General features: G+C 45.2%; 1 protein-coding gene across 1 annotated transcript in view; it reads left to right on the forward strand.

Moving 5' to 3' along the window:
• Positions 1-1301: 1301 nt before the first annotated feature.
• The window catches only part of EEF1G (eukaryotic translation elongation factor 1 gamma), a 54514-nt gene continuing 31169 nt past the window's right edge, over positions 1302-24646 (forward strand). The window contains exons 1-5 of the mRNA XM_068115490.2: positions 1302-1393; positions 1541-1699; positions 2169-2232; positions 5618-5760; positions 20826-20969. Of these exons, the coding sequence (XP_067971591.1) occupies positions 1382-1393; positions 1541-1699; positions 2169-2232; positions 5618-5760; positions 20826-20969 (522 nt within the window). The 5' untranslated portion in view covers positions 1302-1381. The remainder of the gene's footprint in view (positions 1394-1540; positions 1700-2168; positions 2233-5617; positions 5761-20825; positions 20970-24646) is intronic.

Below are 24646 nucleotides of genomic sequence, written 5' to 3' on the forward strand. Positions count from 1 at the left end.
ATTACAAGCTCGCTCATCAGCACTGGGCGGGCTCGACCTTCGAGCCCGCATATATATCCCGAGGCCACGCCTTGCCCCCGGGCATGGCCGATCGGCCGAAAGGCGGGGCATGTATCTAGGTTCCACGCCCGGACGCTCTCGCCACCCACTGGTGCGCGGAATTATTGATCATTGTGCCCGCCACACTATATTGTTTTTCCAATTTCAGCTTTGGTCTCCAGCATTTTCAGGTTTGGACTCCCGCCTAACGTTATTGTCCCAGGTACCGCAAAAATGGCTGCACCGATCGCAACGATACACCTCCATGTCCGTGGGATTCCCACGCGTGACCCCACTAGTTATGAGAAATTCATGAACATGTGAAGATTTGTACGGCACATACTTGTTGCAAAATTCAGTGCAACTTTTTCAAGTTAAACTTTCCAAATCAAGCTTATATTAGCCACAAACTTGGTACAGGGACAGTGTATTCTGTTTGTGTTTGCTTCTAATTTCATTATTAGATTAGTACATATAAAGTGTATACTTAATAGAAGTTATATATTACTAAGACCAATTGGCGGCCATATTGAAATCTTCCCCAAAAAAGTATTTCCCCATGAGTAAATTTGTGAGAATTTTTTGTGGTCATTTAAATTTCTAATAAGGTGTTTAAAACACAAATATGGTTACGGTATCATCGCAAATGTGTGTGTCATTGTCAATTTCTACTGGTCTATTGGTTGTAATTATCGTTTAGAATCCGAGTACGGCGGTAATTTTTGTTAGCAATACACCTCTCTTAATAATTTGCTCTGCTTGCTGAGCGACTATTCCAGCGGCTTGGAAAGCAGTCGATACGGAACGGCTGGCTTGGCAAGCTACTTGCTAATGGAACACACCCCAGATATGAGTGTGAGGATGGCAGGGTTTGGGGGAGGGGAGGAGTTAGGGCTGTGACGTACCGAAATGGGCGCGGTGAATCATTCACTGGGCCGAGCAATATGGCCGTGCGGTGGCGACACAATGGTGTGTGCAACATCAATAGACATAATCTTTCTAGGCTTGGTTTTCAATTATAATCACACACCGCCTGCTATGTTACGTTCATTTCACGACAATGATAATAAATATATATTTTGCCAAAGTTAAAAAAAAATCAAGTTAAAACTGCAAGTTCAAGGTTCAACTCCGGTTTATGCGATGAAGACAACATTTGTTATGGAAATGGGTTTTTTGTGGAAACCCGATTTAATGTGTATGAATGAATGTGAACCACGCGGTAAACGTGGCATCGAGCCTTCACAAAGCTGTCGTAAACTGTCGTAAATTGTCGTACATTGTCGTAAAATCTTGGTACTTTACAGCGTCGCCGGAAATCAGTTTCTCTTCTCCGGCCAACATGGCGAAAGGGGTGAGTGAGTGTTACACCTGGAGACGCAATCCGACTCGTATCGGTGTCATCGGCCTTCGTCGAGCGGGTTTTCGGTGTCGTTTAGCCGACTGCGTGTGCTGAGCTTGCTTGGGTCACAGCAGTTTGTAACAATGTCCTTCCCTTCAGACGCTGTACACGTTCCCGGATAACTGGCGGGCATGCAAGGCTCTCATCGCCTCACAGTACAGCGGCGCTGTTCTTCGGCTAGCTTCCGAGCCCCCGGAATTCGTCTTCGGACACACGAACAAGAGCGCCGACTTTTTGGCGAAGTTTCCTCTGGGGAAGGTTTGTTGTCTCACTGGATACATCCATGACCATTTATGGAGCTTTCTCTCTGCGGGGATGATTTATGGCGCTGTGTGTGGTTGGCCTGTTGGTGTTAGTGGGTGGGGGCGTTTTAGGTTTGGTGTTTGAGCATTGTTGTTTCAAACCTCAGATACCCTAAGTTTGTTCTTGGTTTTGGTCACGATTAATTGTCATCACTGACGCGTGCATTTTGACTTTTGTCCAAACAAGGTGTGTGTGTGTGTGTGTGTGTGTGTGTGTGTGTGTGTGTGTGTGTGTGTGTGTGTGTGTGTGTGTGTGTGTGTGTGTGTGTGTGTGTGTGTGTGTGTGTGTGTGTGTGTGTGTGTGTGTATATACTGTATACTGTATATATATTATATATATATGTGTGTGTATTGAGGCTTGTTATCGGTTACTAATGTAAAGATGAGCCAAATTCTAATTTTCCTTTTTTTCTTTTCATCTCTAGGTCCCAGCATTTGAGGGTGATGATGGTTTCTGCATATTTGAAAGCAATGCGATTGCTTATTATGGTAGGTTGTGTGTCTGGCCTTTCATGCATTGTTTGTGATCTCATTTCATGATGATGATTTGTTCCCGTGGATTTCCCAGTTTGTATGTGACCAGCTTTAGTGTGCTCTCGTTTGGATTAATTTTGCCATTTTTATTTACTTTTTCTTTTCAATTGATGCTATATGATAGCACATTACATATATTAATAGGATGTCTGAGCTCCTTACCTCCCCCGCCCACCACCCTCCTCTCCCAACCCCCCCCCCCCCCCCCCTCCGTTCCCCACACACACACGGGTTGTTTTTTTTCATACTGAAACCATGTTCAAGTTTTAAATGCTCGGTGTGCCTACCCATCGCTTTGCTAGTGGGGTTGATCAAAAGACAGCATGTTGTATCTTGCAAACATATTGCATGTTTATCTGTGAATCTCAATGAGGACGTAAAATGAAGGGAACCTTTTTTATAAGACGTTGTTGTTGTTGTTACCCTACGCATGTGAAGCAAAAATTGGGGTGCGGTTAACCAATTGGTTCACTTTGTCTGTCTGTCTACAGATGTCAGTCTGTGATCTGAGTTATATTTTGAACACTAGAGCATGGACCCACAGAGCAGTACTTTGGCTCTGAATTCGACAAATTATATGGAATGTCATGAGCGTGCATGCGCACAGATGTGTAAGAATTGGGTTTTGTGTTGTTTTTTTTTTTACTCTGTCCGACTGTCTGCCAGACAAGCAAGATTGAAAATCATTCCATAGAGTACACTTTGTTTTTTGGACCGTCATAAAGGACACAAACAGGCATTAATAACTAATGTAACGTATTAAATAATGTTGCGTTTATGGGGGTAGGCAATGGAATATAGTAGTCCAGGTAGAATTGTATAGGTAGTGTGCTCCGACTGTCATGAACAAGAAGAACCCCATGTACCATAAGTAGGGAATCCATTAGACCGGATGTCACGCAAATGTATCTTTGTCCCGATAACGAGGGGTGGGGTTATGTTAATTAGTTAGGGATTAATGGTAAATTCCCTGTATGTAAAACACCTCTGTACTTTTCCCTTTGTTCCTTATAACAATGCACTCGACACCTAAAATAAACACTAAATATAAGTACCGAAAACAGGACATTGAACAATGCCGCTGGCCTTGCCAGCCGCCACATTGTAACACCAAGTAGGCAGGTTCGTGAGGCCACGCCCCGAAGAGCAGAAATTGGTCTGGTACCATAGAGCGATGAGATGGGACTCGCTGATAGGGGCATGCACGGACATCGTCGGATGACGTAAGAGCAAAAGATTGTGTTCCGACATTTTCTGCCTCTTGGGTCCTGGCTTTGGTAACGAACGGTCGCAGCTGCAGTCTCTTGCGTTGGGATTTCATCACGAGCAGTCGGATTCATTTATCGCTCTTGTGCCAGGGACATTGCACGCGAACGGTCACCTATACGGTGCTCTCTTGCATTGGGTCCTCGTTGTGTGCGGTTGAAGTTCGGGCTCGCTCTTGGTGGTGGCATTCGCACACCACACCCTCTCACTTCTTGGTGTTTGTGAAAGGCGGACGCAGTCGCGCATTTTGTCTTCGTGGTCCCTGGCTTTCATCTGTTCGAGCGACCGCATTGTCCTTTCCTTGGCCCTTTGGTGCTGGCTGTGCGTCGTCTGGGTGCTGTGTGAAGCAGACGGCGAGGGCGAGGATTAGTGCGACTGGAGTGAACGAACGGCGCTAAGGCCTGCTTACCACGCACGGACTTCGCGCCAGGGCGAGTGCGTTTCCCTGCGCATGGACCTCCAGGACCCGGTTGCGTACTGACGGGGTTCAAGAGCCGCTCAGAGCTAAGTACACAAACACATATTATTCCAATTATTTTTCCCCTTGTGTTGTATGAGTCTGTATGGAGGGTCCCTTGATTAGGAATTATAGTTTACCGTGCATCCTTTTGTTACCGGCATTTCTTTCAATAAAGCCGGTATTTTTACATTATAAATCCGTGTCGGTTGAATTAATTATCGCAGGGTTGAAGACGTCCAGTGGGCTCCGTGAAGGTAAGAGCTTCGCTGCCCTCCCCAACACATATAAAGAAGGTCCGCCATCATTGACTGAGCGCCTCGGAGTGTAAAGCTCATTCGGCTATCCTTCCCCAGGGGTGTTCACCCCGGGAACGCGACAATAAGGTGGTGTAAAAGACGTATCGACAGTGGTAAACTTCCCAAAAAATTTTTACAGCCTTTAAAACCCTCATTTTATTTCGATTGAATTACATACTTGAACACTAGAATACAAATTGCCGCCTTTGCACTTCCAAAAACCAGACATTTAGCAGTACTTGGTCAACATATTACACCATCTAGATTCTAGACCAATCAAATTTGCCAATGCAACAAGATATTGCAACAGTATAAACTATAAACAACCAATGAATACAATCTCAATTGCCCTTTGTTTTAGTGTCCAAGATTAGTCATTGATTCTTCAGTGTTTGGTGCTAATTATGTATAGCGCTGATTGGGTATGTTTTGGAGTATGTTTTGCATGCCTACAATAGTCTGAGTGGACACGATCTCAATGGCACCTTACATTTCGCAAATAATACACATTTACTTCTTCATGCAGCTGTATGAATTAAATTGGCACCCCTTTATATGAACTTTTCTTGAGCATTACTTGGTTTCTCCTAAGAACACAAGGATAGTCCAGCATGTACACAAGATCTTTTTCAATGTCCCTTCTTTTCTATTGTCTGATATTTTCTACAAGCTATGGAATGTCCCTTCTTTTCTATAGTTTGCCACATGGCGCATCTATATTATAAAAGGAGCCGTGCCCTGTCTCTATCTGTCTGCTTGTTTGTCTGTTTGTTGTGTTGTAACTTGAGAACGGATTAACAGATTTCAATAAATCCAACTACTGTGGATTTGGCTAACTCCAGGGAATGTTTCTGATCCCATATATATATATATATATATATATATATATATATATATATATATATATATATACACATATATGCACATGGACACGCGTGTCAAAACTGCAAAGGCCAACACATGACGTTGGTTATCCCTGCACGGAGAGAAGGATCTCCCAGGAATCCTTTTTTTTTTTTTTCTTTTTTTTTTTTCTTCTCTCTCTCTTTCTTCTTCTCCCAAAGATTAGTCATCGCAACAAAGATTGGTATTTCTGTCAGCGAAGCGACGGGTCTTGTATTCTTTCTTGTACCATATAAAGGGGACTTTTTTATTTTATTTTTCCCAAGATGGTACTTTACTGCTCTAATAAATTGTGCATATATATATATATAATTTCTTTACGACAACCATCCAAATTATGATATTTAAACATTCATTATGACTGCTGGGTTTTGGATGTGATAATCTGGAATTCCTTTGTTCCATTACCTCCAAGTTGCAAATGATTCTCTGCGAGGAGAAACCCGTGAGGCGGCTGCCTTGGTGACACAGTGGGTCAGTTTCTCGGACTGTGATATCGTGCCTCCTGCATCCACTTGGGTCTTTCCCACACTCGGCATTATCCAGTTCAATAAGCAGGTGAGGCTTTAGGGAAGGAATAATTTGTCTTGAGTTTGCTTCAGCAGGCGGGGATATTTCCTGAAATATATTGCGTAATTGCTTATTTATAACGCACTCCAGAAATTATTGCCGGGACCATTGTTGATTGAGTGAGCAATGAAATATGAAACAGCTCACTCCCGCATGCAAAATTATCCAATCAATAATGAGCTTGCATTCACCAGTTAAGTTTCATCAATTCCTCTCAATCTTCATCATATGTATCCATCTTTGCTACTCATCTCAATATGATGACAAACATTTGAAAAAGTATTTACATTCTTGATTTATCTGAAAGGTCATTCCACAAAGTAGTTCAAATAATATGCAAATCACGTGAAAACAGGTCATTAATATTCATGACCCTGGAAGGTACCACAAGCAGTGATGTGAGTGTCAGGGAGGAATCCACTATTGTTCTGACTGCCAGTTTTGCTAACTACTGTAGTTGATCTAGCTTAATCTTGTACTCCAAATCAACTTGTAAAATGAATGAAGGGAAAAAAAAGGGAAAACAAGTACAGATACATTCAAAGTACACCACCCCCATGCCAAATAATTAAATATCCTACAGCGCGGCATTGCAGGGGCGCCTTCGGCACCCGGCAATACCGCAGTTCAGCTCATAGAGGCTGCATTGGGAGGGAGAGGTGTACAATACAACAACAACACAACAGGCATTTTAAGGCCATTTTCCCTGCAAGAGCGGGGGTTAGCCTTGCAGTCCCCATGACAATGTTCTCCATTTTGCCCTATTTTCTGCATCTCCACTTGTTAACCCCCTTGCCGGCATTTCTTCTTCAACCATCTTTAGCTAAGTCTTTCTCGGTTTTCCCCATCCTCGAATTCCTTCTACATTTATTTCCATCACTCTTTTCAACCAGTCACTTTCATCCTTCCTCAACACATGACCAAACCATCTCAACCTGTTTCTCTTCACAGCATCCATCACAGGCTCTATTCCCATCATCTTTTGCAATTCATCATTTGTCTTCCTCTCTCTCAATGAAAGAAGGCCGCATTCCAGTGGATTTGGAACTGAGTACCCTCGTCCCTCTATACAAGGGGAAAGGTGACCCTCTAGAGTGTGGCTCGTACCGAGCGATAAAGTTATTGGAGCATGGAATGAAGGTATTGGAAAGGGTGTTGGAGAGGAGGATAAGGAAGAAAGTGAAGATCGACGAAATGCAGTTGGATTTATGCCAGGAAGAGGAACGACAGACGCGCTTTTTATTGTGAGGCAGTTGCAGGAGAAGTACATGGAAAAGAGGAAGAAGTTGTTTCTTTGGTTTGTTGATCTGGAGAAAGCATTCGATAGGGTTCCACGCAAAGTATTGACATGGGCATTGAGGAAGTTAGGAGTGGAGGAATGGTTGATCAGAGTAGTGATGGCAATGTACAAAAGAGCGCGCACAGCTGTAAGGACGAAGGACGGGAACAGTGGTGAGTTTGAGGTGAAGGTGGGAGTGCATCAGGGCTCGGTACTAAGTCCCCTACTATTTGTAGCTGTGATGGAGGTGCTGGCTCAGAACGTAAAGGAGGGTTTACCGTGGGAGTTGTTCTATGCAGATGATCTGGTGTTGATTGCGGAAAGTATGGATGGACTGAAGGAAAAGATGAACAAGTGGAAGGAATGTATGGAGACAAAAGGTCTGAAGGTGAATATCGGAAAGACGAAGGTGATGGCAAGTGGTAAAGCATGTGGTGAGGTGGAAAGAACTGGGAAGTGGCCCTGTGCTGTGTGCAGGAAGGGTGTCGGAGTGAACTCAATTCAATGTACAATGTGCGCTGAGTGGGTTCATCAAAAATGTAGTGGTCTGAGAGGGTCATTAACCAGTGTGCCAGCGACATTCAAATGTAAGGTGTGCATAGAGGGAGCTGCAGATGGAGGAAATGTTTAGTAAGGGAAACATATGAAAATCTGTTAACTAAATTGTTACCAAAAAATTTCTTCACCAATATGTTTGTAAAGGTGTGTAATAACATGTGTTAAAATGTTGAAGGTCAACTCCCGTGGGAAACCCAGAAAAAAAGCTGTTGAATTCGGGTACCGAAAAATTATTTTCGAGAATTTTTATTTTTTTAAATCGGCCCTTAAGTAACTTATGAGGGGTCAAATAAGGGTTTTTCATGATTCTGAGTTGATTGTTAACATTTATATTTCACCACAGACACTCCTTTGTGGAAAAATAATTTCTAAATATATCTCATTTTCTACTTTGCAGGACATGGAGTCTAGCAATATGGATGAAGACGTTACTCCACCTGTGCTCAATTGCTTCATCTGTGCACGCTCGGATACACCAGCTGAAAGGCTCATACAGGCAATTCCAAAGGGATACTCAACTTTATTGAAACAAGCAGAATCTGTCGAAAATGTTACTGTTGTGGAACGTATGAAGGAGGCTCAAAAGGAAGGAAAACTGAGGTACCACCAGAAGTGTAAAAATGATCTGTACAACAACTTTGTTGCAACCACCAAGAAGTCAGCTCAAGCATCAAAGGCAGAGAAAGAGTCATCAAAGTTGAAGAGAAGATGCACTACTTGTGAGTTCAGTTCATCAACTGGCTGTAGTTCTAGAAGATCACAGTCAGTTGACCTCCTGTATAAGGATGTATGCATTCTTTGCAACCAACCAGCCCAGCTCTACAAAAATAATCCAGCACAAGCTAGAAAGAAATACAGAGTGCCAGATAATTTGACTGCAGATACACTGAAGGCAAGCTTGCTGAAGACAGCACGGAGTCGCAGGGGATGACTGGGGCACTGAAGTCACTGGATGCCTGGAAGGGATCAACGACTTGGTAGCAGAAGAAACACTGTACCATTTGCGATGCAAACTTATGTTTGCGAGAGGTGACAGTTTGTCCAAGACTGATGAGGAAGGAAAAAGGAAGAGAGGACAGAGGAGTATTGATGAGGAGCGAGAGGCAGTTTTTATTGAATTCTGCGAATGGTTAGACTCAGAATTAGAGCATGGGGTAATGAACATGGACCAAGTCCATGAAAAGCTGCAGGAGTTTGATCAGTCACCAGAGAAGAGCCTTTCTTATTCAAAGCATTGGCTAAAGATAAAACTTCTAGAGAAATACGAAGACACCTTGTATTTCACAACACAGGAAAGAAGGGCAGATGTACTCTGTCTCAAAGATGGCACCGACAATATTCTGCGAGAGCATCATGCTAATCTTGACCATGGAGATGAGAAGACTCAGATCATAAAGACGGCACTCAAGTTCATATCCAATGATATTGCCTTGATTGATTTAGGTCCAAAGTCATACCCCACCACACACAGTATGACTGACATCGATAGTCAGCTGACACTTGTTCCTGCAAGCCTTCAGATGTTCTTGAGACCGATTGTCAAGACAGACGAAAGAGTTGCCGTTTGGGGGCAGAATTTTATTAAGGCCTGTCGACCTCGGTCTGGAGTATTGCCACACCAAATGGGGCTTGCCATACAACTTGATCATAGATTTGGGTCAAAATGGATGCTCAACAAGTTCCACCGGCTGGGATACACTGAGTCTTACGGAGACACAAAACTACAAATACTGCTTCCTTAATAGTAGGAGTGGAGATGATGTTCCAGATACTTCTGGCACTCTTGACACCATTGTGGAGGAAACCGATGAACAGATCAATGATGAGGTTGTGGTTGATGCTGCGCTTGAGGATCAATCAGTGATGACAGCCAAAGTGCCAGCCAGTGAAAGTGAATTGTCAAGTAATGATCAGGTGGTCTTTATGGAAGTTGGGGAAACAAACAATGCAGTCACTCAGTTTGTTGGAGACAATATAGATTTAAACATTGTCTCTATTCACGGAAACACTCCCTTTCACTCAATGGGTTGGATCGAAGTCACCTCTCCGGCACCACCTTTGCCAGATCCACAGACAACAGCAGCTTTCCCCCGGGTGAAGTTGAAGGCACTCGACAAAGCTAAGATCCTGAGATGAACTGAAGTAAAGATTATTCCATTTACGAACAGGAAACAGATAGGAACGAACGCGATCATGTTTCTCCCCCTCGCTGAGCTTTCCTCCTCCCTGGCTCATGATCAGCCACTCCTCACTCCAGGTGACACACTCTGGGCAGCGGGGTGGGTGATCAAAGCCAACGATCCTGAGTTCCCACACTCCAACTGGAATGGCTGGATGAAGAGAATCCATGCTAATGATGCAAAGCAGAGCACACAGATCGAGTTCCTCCCAGTTATTGAAGGAGACCCTAATGACCTCAACACCATCTTCACCACTCTGAAAGAGTGCATATGGCGCGCTGGGGTCGCTATAGTGACCTTTGATCTTCCGATTTGGCATGTGCATCTCGGCCTGTGGAGTCTGTAATGGCATTACATGCAGAAACTGCAGTCATGATGTTGTTGAGTCTGAAGAAGACATAGACAATGACTGTTGAAACTTCTGACATTGTGAATGAGAAATAACTCTTGAGTATTATATATGTATGTGAAATAAAAGCTACTTTGTGTGTAAATGTAAAAGTGAAAATATAAATGTTAACAATCAACTCAGAATCATGAAAAACCCTTATTTGACCCCTCATAAGTTACTTAAGGGCCGATTTAAATTTAAAAAAAAATTCTCGAAAATAATTTTTCGGTACCCGAATTCAACAGCTTTTTTTCTGGGAGTTGAACTTCAACATTTTAACACGTTATTACACACCTTTACAAACATATTGGTGAAGAAATGTTTTGGTAACAATTTAGTTAACAGATTTGTGAAATATCTCATAAAATGCCCTTACTAGTTGAGTTGGATCTTGGATACGGCGTGAACCTGGAAGGTGCGAAAACATTTTGCTACCTCGGAGACGAGCTGAATGGAGAAGGTGGATCAGACTCTGCAACGGTTGCTAGAGTGAGATGTGCATGGAAGAAGTTTCGGGAACTGTGTGGCGTGCTGATGAGGAGGGGAGTGTCGTTGAAGCTGAAGGGAAAGGTGTATGCTGCATGTGTGAGAAGTGTTATGATTTATGCGAGCGAGACATGGGTAATGAACATAGAGCAGCAACGAAGTTTGGAAAGGGTGGAAATGCGAATGGTTCGATGGATGTGCGGAGTATCGTTGAGAGAGAGGAAGACAAATGATGAATTGCGAAAAATGATGGGAATAGAGCCTGTGATTGATGTTGTGAAGAGGAACAGGTTGAGATGGTTTGGTCATGTGTTGAGGAAGGATGAAAGTGACTGGTTGAGAAGAGTGATGGAAATGAATGTGGAAGGAAGTAGAGGACGGGGAAGACAGAGAAAGACTTGGCTAAAGATGGTGGAAGAAAAAATGCGGGCAAGGGGATTAACAAAGAGAGATGCAGAAAATAGGGCAAGATGGAGAAGATTGTCATGGGGACCGCAAGGCTAACCCCCGCTCTAGCAGGGAAAATGGCCTTAAAATGCATGTTGTTGTTGTTGTTGTCTCTCAATGCTACTCCACACATCCACCGAACCATTCGCATTTCCACCCTTTCCAGCCTTCGTTGCTGCTCTACGTTCATTACCCATGTCTCACTCCCATAAATCGTAACACTTCTCACACATGCAGCATACACCTTTCCCTTCAGCTTCAATAACACTCCCCTCCTCGTCAGCACGCCACTCAGTTCCCGAAACTTCTTCCATGCACATCTCACTTGAGCAACCGTTGCCGAGTCTGATCCACCTTCTCCATTCAGCATGTCTCCAAGGTAACAAAATGTTTTCACACCTTCCAGCTTCACGCCATCTCCAAGATCCAACTCAACATTTCCTTCATCTACAGCTCCCTCTGTGCACACCTTACACTTGAATGTAGCTGCCACACTGGTTAATGATCCTCTCACACCACTACATTTTTGATGAACCCACTCAGCGCACATTGTACATTGAATGGAATTCACTCCGACACCCTTCCTGCACACAGCACGCGGCCACTTCCCAGTTCTTTCCACCTCACCACATGCTTTACCACTTTCCATCACCTTCGTTTTTCCGATATTCACCTTCAGACCTTTTGTCTCCATACATTCCTTCCACTTGTTCATCTTCTCCTTCAGTCCATCCATACTTTCTGCAATCAACACCAGATCATCTGCAAACAACAACTCCCATGGTAAACCCTCCTTTACGTTCTGAGCCAGCACCTCCATCACAGCTACAAATAGTAGTGGACTTAGTACCGACCCCTGATGCACTCCCACCTTCACCTCAAACTCACCACTGTTCCCGTCCTTCGTCCTTACAGCTGTGCACGCTCTTTTGTACATTGCCATCACTACTCTGATCAACCATTCCTCCACTCCTAACTTCCTCAATGCCCATGTCAATACATCACGTGGAACCCTATCGAATGCTTTCTCCAGATCAACAAACCCAAGAAACAACTTCTTCCTCTTCTCCATATACTTCTCCTGCAACTGCCTCACAATAAAAAGCGCGTCTGTCGTTCCTCTTCCTGGCATAAATCCAAACTGCATTTCGTCAATCTTCACTTTCTTCCTTATCCTCCTCTCCAACACTCTTTCCAATACCTTCATTCCATGCTCCAATAATTTTATCGCTCGATTCGAGCCACAGTCCAGAGGGTCACCTTTCCCCTTGGATAAAGGGACGAACGTGCTTGGTTCCCAATCCACTGAAATGCGGCCTTCTTTCACCACCAGATTGCAGATCTCTGTCATTCTCTTCACACCCCAATTTCCCGCTGCCTTCAACATATCTCGCACAACTCCCGTCGGCCCTCCCGCTTTTCTACTCTTCATTGCTTTTATCGCTTCCTCAACTTCCTTCTCGGTTGTCTTCTCTGCCGGTCCTAAAACTGGGTTACTCTATATGTTGCCATCCCATTCATTCTCTGCATTCAACAGTAATTCCATATATCTCTTCCATCTTCCTTTAATTCCATCTGGGTCCACAACGATTTGTCCCACTTCATCCTTCAAGCAACTCACCCCCATCACATCACACCTCTCTTTAGCTATCTGATTTGCAATCCTGAATACCGCTCTCTGACCCTCTTCCAAATCCAAGCGTTCTCCGAACATTTTCCTACATGCCTCCTGTGCCTTTGCTACCTCTTTCTTTGCAGCCTTCTTGACTGCCTTATAACTTTCATGCTCTGCCTTTTCTGCCCCTGTACCCTTCGCCTTCTGCCACTCCTTGAACTTCTTCCTCTTCTTGTCAATCTCCTTTCCAACTTCATCAACCCACCACCATGCTTCCGAGTGCCACGGTGGTCCTTTTGTCCATCCACATACCTCACCAACGGCTCCCAACAGACTATCTTTCATTGACATCCAACCACTTTCAAGCTCAACCACATCATCTTCTACCCTACTCAGCCTCTCTTTTAATGCCTCCCTTACTGTCACCTCTTTCAACCTCCACACCATCATTCTCGGTTGGTACTTCACCCGCCGAGCTCTCCTCGCACCTTTCACCCTTATGTCGCAGACAACCAAGTGGTGCTGTGAAACAGCCTCCTCCCCCGGGATCACCGTTGTGTCCCGGAGGTGCCCCCTATCTCGCCTACGCACCAGCAGGTAGTCAACGGTTGTCGTCGACCCACCTGACGTGTATGTAACAAGCTTATTATCCTCTTTTTGGAACTGAGTATTATAAATCAACAAATCAGCAAACTCCAAAATCCTTTCACCTTCTCCATTTCTCACACCATATCCGTAACCCCCATGAACTCCCTCAAAACCGTCCATACTCCTTCCCACATGTCCATTTAGGTCTCCTCCTACCACAACAACTTCCTCATCTTTCACGTTTTCCATCAACTTCTCTGTAGCACACCAGAACTTGTCCTTCTCTTCATCGCTCTGACCAACCTGCGGAGCATATCCCGAGATGATGTTCACCAAGAGCTTTCCAATCATCATTTTCACCATCATCAACCTTTCACTCACTCTAGTCATACTCACCACACTGTCTACAAACTCCTCAGAAAACAGGACACCAACACCATTCACGCTCTCCGGGCACCCTTGCCACACAAACTTGTATTTCTGTCCCTGCCTTCCCTTCACCATTCTCACACCACTTCCCTGCCATCTCGTCTCCTGCACACAACATATGTCCACTCTTCTTCTGACCAATACTTCCACCACTTCTCCTGATCTCCCTGTCATTGTCCCTACATTCCATGTCCCAAACCTCAGAAACCGATCTCCACGTCGGGCATCAGACTTTTCGTCGTCATCAATTGAATGATTTCCACCCTTACTTCGATCGGGTTCCCCACCTTGAGTTTTGACGAAAGGGAGTGGGGTCCCCCATGGGGTACTTCGGGCTGTACCCTGCCCATATGGAGTCGTAATTGTCATGGTTCTCTTTTTGAGGCAATGTTTTTATGGCCGGATGGCCTTCCTGACGCTAACCCTTTTAGTCGCCTCTCACGACACGCAGGGATACGGTGTCCCTATTCTAAACTGGGGTACACACCGGGTAGGTGTACAATAAATTGATTGATTAATTGCATAATTAAAATCAATAAAATATATCACAAAATATTTTCTTAATCAATAATTGGCTAATAGCATAACTAAACCACTTGTGCTTCATCCAAAGATGTATCTTTTAGAAATTTTATTAAATGTCATTAATTAAATTAAAAAAAATTAATTGGTTAATCGATAAATAATTAATCGATTAAATGATTAATCAATAAATCAAAAATATCCTTGATAACCACATCACCTTGTCACTGTCATGTCCAAATATTAGCTTCCTAGCTAAAAAGGTGCCTGAGATATTGGCCAAATGAGAAAGAAAATAAATAAATGATTTTTTTGTATACTGAATCGAGGCTCGTGAAAGAGCTGACATTTACTTCACAAACAAATCAACCAGACAAACAAAATATATAAAAAGAGGGAGCGGAAGACAAGAGAATGGGAAGCACGCAAACACTTGAGAGCACACAACATTTAAGAGCAGGGAGATGTGTGGGAGGGAGAGGGCTTGGGGGGAGGAGGCGTGGTAAGGGGGTGGGGGGGCGTGGGAAAAGTATAAAACACAAGGACACCAAGGACTTCCAGGACAGAAGTTGGTATTTCAAAAAGTGGAATTGGGGTGAAATTATCGGGGATAGAAAAGATCAAGGTTTTGGATGGGGGAAGATAAGAGATGGTGGTGAACAGCTGTTTTAAAGACCTGGAGGGTGGAGTGGGATTGAAGAGAGAGAGAGTTTGTTCCAGAGGCGGGAGAAAAGAGGAGTGAAGGTGAGCAGAGAGTCTTGATTTTGGCAGTTTAACCATAAGAGGGTTGAAGGCAGATCTTGTGCGACCTGTAGGAATATTTGCGGGACAGAGCCCAGAGAGAGCTGGGGGGGCAAGGCCAGAGAGGAGTCGGTAGAAGACGGAAAGACCACCAACCTGCCTGCGGTGAGTGAGTGAGAGGCCCTTGGAGTTAGCTTCATCGCGGGAGATTCCAATGATTCTGAATGCTTTGCTTTCAACAGCGTGAAGACGAGCTAGGTGTGAGGCAGGAGCACCAGCCCAGAGGGGAGAGCAGTATTCCATTGAGCTGCGGATGAAAGCCTTGTACGTGGTGAGGAGCTCAGGTGTGCCAAGGAAGGACTTCGCACGACGGAGGATGCCCAGTCGGCGACTGGCTTTGGAGGCCAGATTTGAAATGTGGTTTTCCCAGGAAAGATCATGGCAGATAGTGAGACCCAAAAGTTTGAGTGACAGAACTTCTTGGAGAGGATTATTCAGAAAGTAGATGGGATTCAGTTTCATTAATAATAAAAATAAATAAATGTCATTAAAAAAAGTAAATTATTAATCAATTCGGTCATAGAACACATAAACCACCACCATTTCATCAGAATGTGTAAGTTAAAAAAAAAATTTTTTGCCCATTAATCGAATAATTAAATAATTCATCGATTAATTGATTAATTAATAAATCAAAAATAGCCTTTGCAGCCAAATTACCTGGTCATTGGCATGTCCAAATATCAGCTTCCTAACTCAAAAGGTGCCTGAGTTAATGGTCAGAAGAGAAAGGAAATTTAATTAATTAAATAAGTACTTAATTAATCGCTAATAATTAAATAACTCCTCAATTGATTAATCAAAAAACAAAAAATACCGTTTTTGACAAAGGACTTGCTCACTATTGTGCCGAAATTTCAGCTTCCTAGCTCAAAGGATGGCTGAGATATAGCCTGGACAAACAAGAAAGCAAGAAAACAAACAAACAACCAGAGTGAAAACTGAGTACAGTAATACCCCGGCCTACGTCATTAATTGGTTCCATAAGCCGTGATGTAACTCGGTTTTTGATGTAAACCGGGCGTAATGTCTTAAAAATGCCTTAAAATGAAGACAAACACCGTAATTCGTACTACTAGAGTAAATATCTGGAGGAGGCTGCGGCTTCGCCCTGAATCTTTGCTGCGCCCCGTCGGGAGTCCCTCCGTTGTTTTCTATCGGTCGGGTCTTCTCCTCGGACGGGGTGACCGGCACGGACGTGTCGACTGTGAGCTGTCGTGTGTGCCGAGTGGCTCCGCGGCCCGCTTCACCACGGCGTGCTTTACCCAACGTGTCCAAGCAGTTTCACCGGTGGTCGTGTCGTGTCGTCTGTGACGAACGAAGAGCTCAGGGTTCTGTGAACCCGGCCGCCTCGGGGATCGACGCTCGCCTCCGAGTCATAGGCGTGCCCCGTCTTTCCTCGAGCGGCCGAAGTTACTTGCTTCTTTATTTTTGGACGATGCGATATACGCAGAAACGACGACGTGTACAGGCAGGCATTTGCAAATCCATGCACATGTGCACATGCACACGTCGATCAGTTCTTTACAAGGATATGCATCAAGGGTATCTACTTGGTATATCTACTACAAAAGTGCAGCCGCACAGCTCAGGGTTCCTGCACACTCCCCTCAACAAAGGATATGGGTCCATGGGTTGGGAGGAAAGACAAAGCAGAGGTTAGCGGGGGAAAGGGCACAAGGGTACACGTCAAAACAAGGTAATGCAACATGAGGGGCGCGGGAGAGCTAGCGGAGAAAGCTCGTCCCTCGCCGTTCGTCACCCCCCCCATGTCAACCTACACTACCCTTGCCCCTCCCCGTATTTGCACTTTACAAATGCCGTCTCTACCGTCTTGTCTCTTCTATCCCCCTTTATGCCAAATTCGTTTCCAATCCTTCCCAAGAAGGAAGAGATGGAATAAACACCATGTCTCACCCACGTCATGATGCGTCTTTCATTCCAAATCATCTGCAAAACCTGGTGTGGAGTCCTGTCACCTTGGTGAGTGGATGTGGATGGTGCGAAGAGATTTCATCCTAACTATCCTTCTGATTGACATTAACTCTTTAAACTACCCGGGGTCTTGCCCTGCAAATCAATTGGCCTCTTTACACTATGTGGTTCTAAAAACCAATTCCCATTGACCCACCCTGTGGTGCCCGACCAAATTTGGGGTCTCACTCCCCCCTTTTTTCTATCTGTACCTTCGCAAAATTTCGGGGCTGGGTCGTGTGGCTCTACCAGCAGGTCCTACTTACCTGCGCACCTCCGCCACTGAAGTCGCCACCCGAGCTTGCCTAGCTCCTTCAACTACCCTAACTTGGGGAAGGCCCTCCTGGCTCTCTCACCCCTCTGATGCCCTCCCTGGTATTGGGCTACCCGGGTCCTCTCTTAGGATCCTCGGGCCCCACTGAACTCTAAATGAACGCTACCTGGCTCCCAGAGCCTACCTGCGGCCTCACCTGGCCGACAGACTACCAGTGGTGGAGTGCCCATTTAACCATACTCACGAATTAAGCCCACACCCAGCCATTCCACTCCACTCACTCATGCACCCCTCAAAGCAACAACTTGCTACTCCCTGCACCCACAGATGTCAATTTCCAAACAATTTACCTACTCCCTCTACCTAACTTTAAACTACCCTCCCCGGGTATTTGTGAAGGGGTCCATCCTCCCCCATCCACTCCTTCGCACCATGCACTCCACACCACTCAATCCACACTACTCACTCCACATACCATTTATTCCCACACACCAAGTATTCTCTCCATTTATCCACTTGCACCCCATGCAAGTCAATCACTCAACACCATTACACATGTCCTCAATACACCACTCGTACACTTTCTCCGGTCATCCCAGACCATTGCCTCATTTCACCAAGTTCAACGATAACCAGATTCTCACACACAACCATTCTCGACCAATGCCTCATTTCACCAAGCCCAAGAGGCACCCACAATTACACACACAGCATCATCATCTAACTAACTACTTCCCTCTCAATACTTGTGCTTTCCCTGTCTTCCCTTATACTAAGCACTTCCCTCGTCATTAACATCCTTCTAATCTGACTACGTCCCCTCTACCTGTATCAATGTCTCTACTTAAATCTCGGTCTCCTATTGTCATCCTTCTAAATCCCTAACAATATCCTAGCCCGCCCTCGGCTAGTTCACACTGCCAAACCCCATAAATCTACTGCTCCTTTGCCCCAACGTGAGGGATGGTAGAGCTACCATCCCTCTACATCGGACACTATCCCCCACTATCACCCCCCAGTCCTCTCGCACTATGAGCCCCCGTCATTGGAGGTACTGGGTCCTGCCTATATATAGATACAAACGTATACTGTACGTCCGAGCCGGCATCGTCGTGTTTCGCCGTTGTTACGTTGGTTGTTTTACACAGTAAAGGAACCTTTACACAGTAAAGGAATAATCACAAAAATACCAGCGAAAGGCAAAGCAAGCACGCGACCGCAGCACAGGACAAAATGCATATGGCGTCGCCTTTGTTTTTAATGAGAACCAGCAGCTACGCGTACGTATACTGTACGTACATTTATATATATTTTTAATGTGCTTTTTATTGTATTTTAAATTGTTTTGATCGTTAAAACATCAACGTTAAAACAACGATCAACGATCGTTAAAACGTTAAAACATCCAATTGGTTAAATTGTTTAATTTTTTTCACGTCCGTAGGAGTGACGTAAAGTTGCACATAATGACGTTCGCTGAACTGAAATTTACTCTAGAAGAGTGGCGTAAAGTCGGATTTGACGTAGGTCGAAATGGCGTAAAATGGGGTATGACTGTACTCCCTTTCAGCATGCGTCATTGCCGAGCCCCCTTCGGTGCCCGGCAGTGACGTTTTGCAGTGCCTGGAGATGGCATAGGAAAGGAGCAGTCTACAATTAGCCAATTCTGCTTGTACGCAACATTGACTTGTACACCCAAAAAATTCAGGAATTGTATTGCAATATGAATGAGAACATCACTTGGTGGAGCGCATACCTCTGCAAGGCTGAACCGTTTACAGGTTGTATCCCGAGATAGGTCGGATCTGGACCTGAACCAAAATCTAATCGGCTTGTTCTTGTCACCCACAAAACGAATCCACCTACGTTTGTCATAATCAGTCCACAACGTTTTGAGATGTCGTTCTATATATCGTTTTTGGCCCCACCTCTCAATAGTGAAGAATCGCTTAAAGAATCAAAAAATATCGTATCTGGATCTTCACCGAAATTTAATCGATTCGTCCTCGTCACACTCCCAAAAACTGTCCACAAACTTTCGTCTGAATCCATTCATAACTTTTTGAGATGCCACGTTCACAGACATACGAGGGCGAAAACATAACTTACTACCTGACACCTTCGGTGGCGGAGGTAAAAATTGCTTTGTTGCCCGAATCTGTAACACCAAGTCTACAATTGCGAGTGACAACCGTACTAGCTATTGTTACGTGGATGGGAGGGCATAGGATGAGGAACTGCCTTTGTAAGAGATCTGTGATTGTAAATAATGCTGTATCTGCGTACATACTTTGTAGAAATGTGTTCCCAAGGTTAAATATTAACTGATTATTTAGCGTGGAGTGCCACGTTTTCCCATGGATCTGGTCTTCCCTTGGTGAAGCCATGTCAATTTGAGCAGCACTGCTCAATTTTGGTTAAATCGTTCCAAATGCTTCTTTTAACAGTCATTTTGAGTAGACCATTTGTTGCATTTTTACTCACTAGGAATCGTCAATCTACATATCTTGAGTGTCAAGTATATAAAAATTCCAAGCTTGGGCTTCATTCGCCCGTATTTCTCTTTTGTATTCCATACAGTATCTCTCTTGCAATTGAGGCATCGATTGTACCAATTTGAAATCCAATTCTCAGCCTGGGGATCTCATTTATTTGTAGAAAAACAGGATAGTTTCAGGGCTGATGGTGAAATATTTGAAAATGAATGTGCCTGAAAATTGTGTATTTGAAAAGGAATTTTGTTAGCCAGAGGTTGATAGACGTCTGGGTTCGGCCTGGGGAGTCATGGATTCACTGGATCATGGGATGCGGTGCTGTCGGTATCTATGCAGGAGGACGAAAGTCAGAGTCTTTAAGTCCTTGGTGCTTCCAGTCTTGCTCTACGGATTCGAGACTTGGACCCTTACCAAGGGCCAGAGAATGAGACTCGACTCCTTTGGAACCAAGTCTCTTCTGAGAATCTTTGGCTTTCGCTGGTCGGACTTTGTGTCCAATGAGCGGTTTCTGAGAAGAGACTCGGATGAGATTTGTTTCCTGTATGGTCAGTGAGTGTCAGTTGCGGCTGTATGGACATGTGGCTCGTTTTCTGGCCGCTAATCTAGCTCACCAGATACTCTCAGCAAGGGAGCCTTGTGAGTGGAGGACGTCAACGGACTGACCACGTGCCTCGTGGTTGCAGCTGGTTGATCGGCATCTCGAGGAGATGGGGATGGGCCAGGCACAAGCTTGGGGGATTGCCAGACGGAGGCCCCTGGAGTACTGTCGGAAAATGGATGTGGCGACTCGTTGCTCCGGCGCATGCTCCCATACCTGACCTGACCTAAATGTGCCTTTCGAGTCATAATTTTTTTGTAACTTGTGAGAACAAACTGAATGAGGAAACTGGGGAGCAATACTGCTAATGGTTAAACTTGTTTATTGTTCTTATATTTGACATCCTGTATTATACTTGACCTGCCGCTGCAAATAAGGCATTTGGGATCTTTTCATGTTGTCTTACCACATTTCAGGCGACAGAGAGGGCAAAAGAGGATGTCAAGAGGATTTTAGCAATCTTGAATGAGCACCTGTTGACACAAACCTTTCTTGTTGGAGAGCGCGTTACGTTGGCTGACATCACTGTGGTCTGCTCGCTGCTTTCACTGTACAAACAGGTATGATAGCATATTTGTTTACCTTTTATTTTGAACAGTCCTCCCTGGTTAGTCTCACCTCAAAGGGGATGCAAGACTATTTCAATGCGTCTGTCTGTGTATCCGTGTCTACATATTTTCGATTTAAAAATGGTTTTCTCTGCAAAAGCTTGTGCAATCGATGCAAAACTTTATATATGTAAGGAGCTCATCATGGATAATGTTTTATTGATAACTATGATGCCATAATAGGTCACATAGTATGGCAGCTATATTGGATGAAAGGACAAAAATTGGACATCTTTTACTCTGAAACCGCTCAACGAAATAAAATTGAAACTTGGCACATGTCATTAACTCTCCGAGGGATATATATATATATATATATATATATATATATATATATATATATATATATATATATATATATACTGTATATATATATGTATATATACTGTATATATATATGCATATATATATGCATATATATATATATGGATATATATATGTATGCATATATGCATTTATATATATATGCATATATGCATTTATATATATATGCATATATGCATATATATTGTTGCGAATATGGAATTTGGCCTCCATATCCGCTTGTAAATATTCCCCTATTTTCTCCGATACTCCCCAACTTTCCCCAATCCCCCATTCCCTAGTCCCATTGCATGTAAATAACAATCAGTAGAGCCGACCTTCCCCTTATTCCCCCATTAAATGTCGTGCCCAGGTCCACCGCACCACACGTAGACAACTTTCGGACATCTTCCTAGTTATTCTTAATCTATGTCAGTTAAGGCCTCGTTTCCATTAATTATGACTCTTCGTTGCACCAGAATGTGATTATATGGCATCAGTAGTGAGTTTAGGACCTTTCCCATACCTCCTCCCATCTTCTTCCCCAAACAACAACAATAACAACAACTACAACAACAATAACAACAACTACAACAACAATTACAACAACAACAGAGGAGATGGCGGCGGAGCGGGGGAGGATGCGTCCTCACACCGGCTCGATTAGCTCCAGACCATGCGCTCCACGGGGTTACCCCGAAGGGGCTGGCTGTCAGCTCCTCGTCAGGGGCGGAGCCAGTAACCCCCCCCGCACGCACCCAATGAGAAGCAACGTGCTGATTCCACGAGGTGGAGCTAACGAGCCGAGGGCGTGTCACTCCCCGCCGGATATACGCAGCCGCTTGCCGGACGTGACGTCAGATTCGCCCCCAGCTGGAGAAAGACGGACCTGCGAGCGCTGAAACAGATTCGCCCCCAGCTGGAGAAAGACGGACCTGCGAGCGCTGAAACAGATGCGCCCCCAGCCTGGAGAGAGAAGTCGCCACCCCTCGAGCGCTGCAATACCTCCACCGCATCTCTTAAACTGGACCGTACGTGATCCTGCCCTGAGCACAGGTGCACCTGGAGCGATCGCTACCCGCTTTCCTGGCCATCAAACCCCGTGTGAGTGAGCCTTGTCCCGCGTTTACCTGTCGTCTGTCCGGGGATAATATAAGTGTGTTTAAGTGCCCACCTTCCTATGTTTCCCTCTTGTCCCTGTAATCTAAACCTTCCGCATTATTGTAATAACAACCTTTGAGAACCGTATCCCTGGTGTCGTGTCGTATTAATTCCAGCCGTGTGTCTTCTTTTTCCTTCATTGGTCTAGCATAGCGCGACTAGTCAACCCCGGGTGCAATCGGGGTAACTTGTACGGATACGGCGGCCATCCCGCTCGGCCCACCATACCATCAAAGTCGTATCTGTAACAATTGGTGTCGAGGAGTGGAATTCGAACCCGGGACTAAATTAGTTAGGCCCAAATTTTGGGAGGGAAAATCGAGCCGGAGCGCGTACGGCGCTCGACCGAATCGATTCGGAGCGCGTTTCCCGCGCGAAATTATAACGGCGAAATTTCAATTTGTTTTACGAAAATAAAAAATAAAAACCGAATTTTGAAAGTCGCGCTATGGCGGATCAAGACAGCTGGGGTCCGGTAAAGGAGAGTGAGGTAGGGTCGATCCAGGACCAAAATGAGGGACAGGAGGAGAGCGAAGCAGTGAGGGCGGCAGGTTCGCAAAATAGCGCCGTCACGCACGAAGAAGCGGGCGCGCAAAATGGCGCCTCGCTGGTCACCGTGCCCGCGACCGAAGTAGCGCCGCTGGGAAGATTGGAACTTTTTTTTATACAAATGACGGCCCTTATGGAAAAGAATAGTGAGCGATTGGAAAACCAAATGGGGGTAATGGGGAACCGGATGGATGCTCAGGGTGAGCGATTGGAGGGCCAAATGAGGGGTACCGGTGAGGGATTAGAAAAGAAATTTGAGGGGTTAGACAACGGGATAAAAGAAGTAAAGAATGGGTTAACGGGGGTAGAAAACAGAATGGCCGCTCAAGAGAATCAGATAGAGGGAGTGAAACATGGGTTAACGGGGGTAGAAAACAGAATGGCCGCTCAAGAGAATCAGATAGAGGGAGTGAAACATGGGTTAACGGGGGTAGAAAACAGAATGGCCGCTCAAGAGAATCAAATAGAGGGAGTGAAAAATGGGTTAGAGGGGTTAGAAAACAGTATGGAAGGCAAATTGAGGGACATGAGGGACCAAGCGGAAAGGGAAGTTAAACAAATGGAGCAGCAGATAGAGGGGGTCAGAATGGGCGTGGAAACCAAACTGGATGCTCACAGGGAGGAAATGGAGCAGATGAGGGTGGCATCTGGGCAGGAGATGCAAGTGATGGGAGAGGAGATCAGAAGAGGAGTGAGTGAGGAGGTCGGAGGAGTGCGCGAGGAGGTGAGGCACTGTGAGGAGCACATGGAAAAGGAGGTGAGAAAGGGGACTGTAAAGTTACAAGGGGGCATAGAGGACCTGACGCAGGAGGTGGAACAGCTGACGGAGGGACAAAAAGGACTAACGGAGCAGGTTCAAAGGAACACTGCAGTATTAGGAGGTTTAAAAGCGACACAAAACGACATAAAAAACGACTTAATAGCGACAAAGAGGGAATGTCAGATAGTACGTGAGGGACTGACAACGAGGTTGGACGAGGTGATAGAGGTAATGGAGACGAAGGACCGGCAGGTGAGGACGCACATGGAAACGGTCAAGGTAGCCTTGGAGGACGAGCTTGAGGAGACGTACCGGGGAATAAAAGAGGTGAGGCACAAATTAGAAGAAGTGGAAGAAGGGGTGAGCGAAATTAAGAAGCGACGGAGAGGGGATAACAAAGAGATAAAAGAGGAGATAAAAGAATTGGTCCAAAGTCTGTGTTCGGATCGTGATGATGTGCTCATTAACCGGATGAGGGATTCGCAGGTGATGGAGGAGAAGCGAAGAGGAAGAGGACCCGGTGTAAGTGGTGACCAATATGGTCGTGCGTATGATGCGCCAGGGGATTTAATAAGCTTGGGGGTCGAGATGGACCCGGGTGTTCGTGAGAGGCCGTTGGTGAAGTGTGCGACAGGTCTGGTGTGCGAGAGAGGAGGTGTGCGAGAAAGTCCGACTCTGGGGTGTGTGAGGAAAAAGTGCGTGCCAAGGAGTGAGGGTGCTGGCGAGAATGAGTCGGTCGTAGCGCGTGTGCGAGGGGGCACATGGAAGCGCGGTGTGGTGAGTGTTACAGAGGGTGTAACGGGAGAGTGTGCGCGAGAAAGGTGTGTGACGGACAGGTGCATGGGGAAAGAGTGCG

Source organism: Myxine glutinosa, chromosome 5 (assembly GCF_964187855.1).
Source record: "Myxine glutinosa chromosome 5, kmMyxGlut1.1, whole genome shotgun sequence".
Taxonomy (NCBI): Eukaryota; Metazoa; Chordata; class Myxini; order Myxiniformes; family Myxinidae; genus Myxine; species Myxine glutinosa.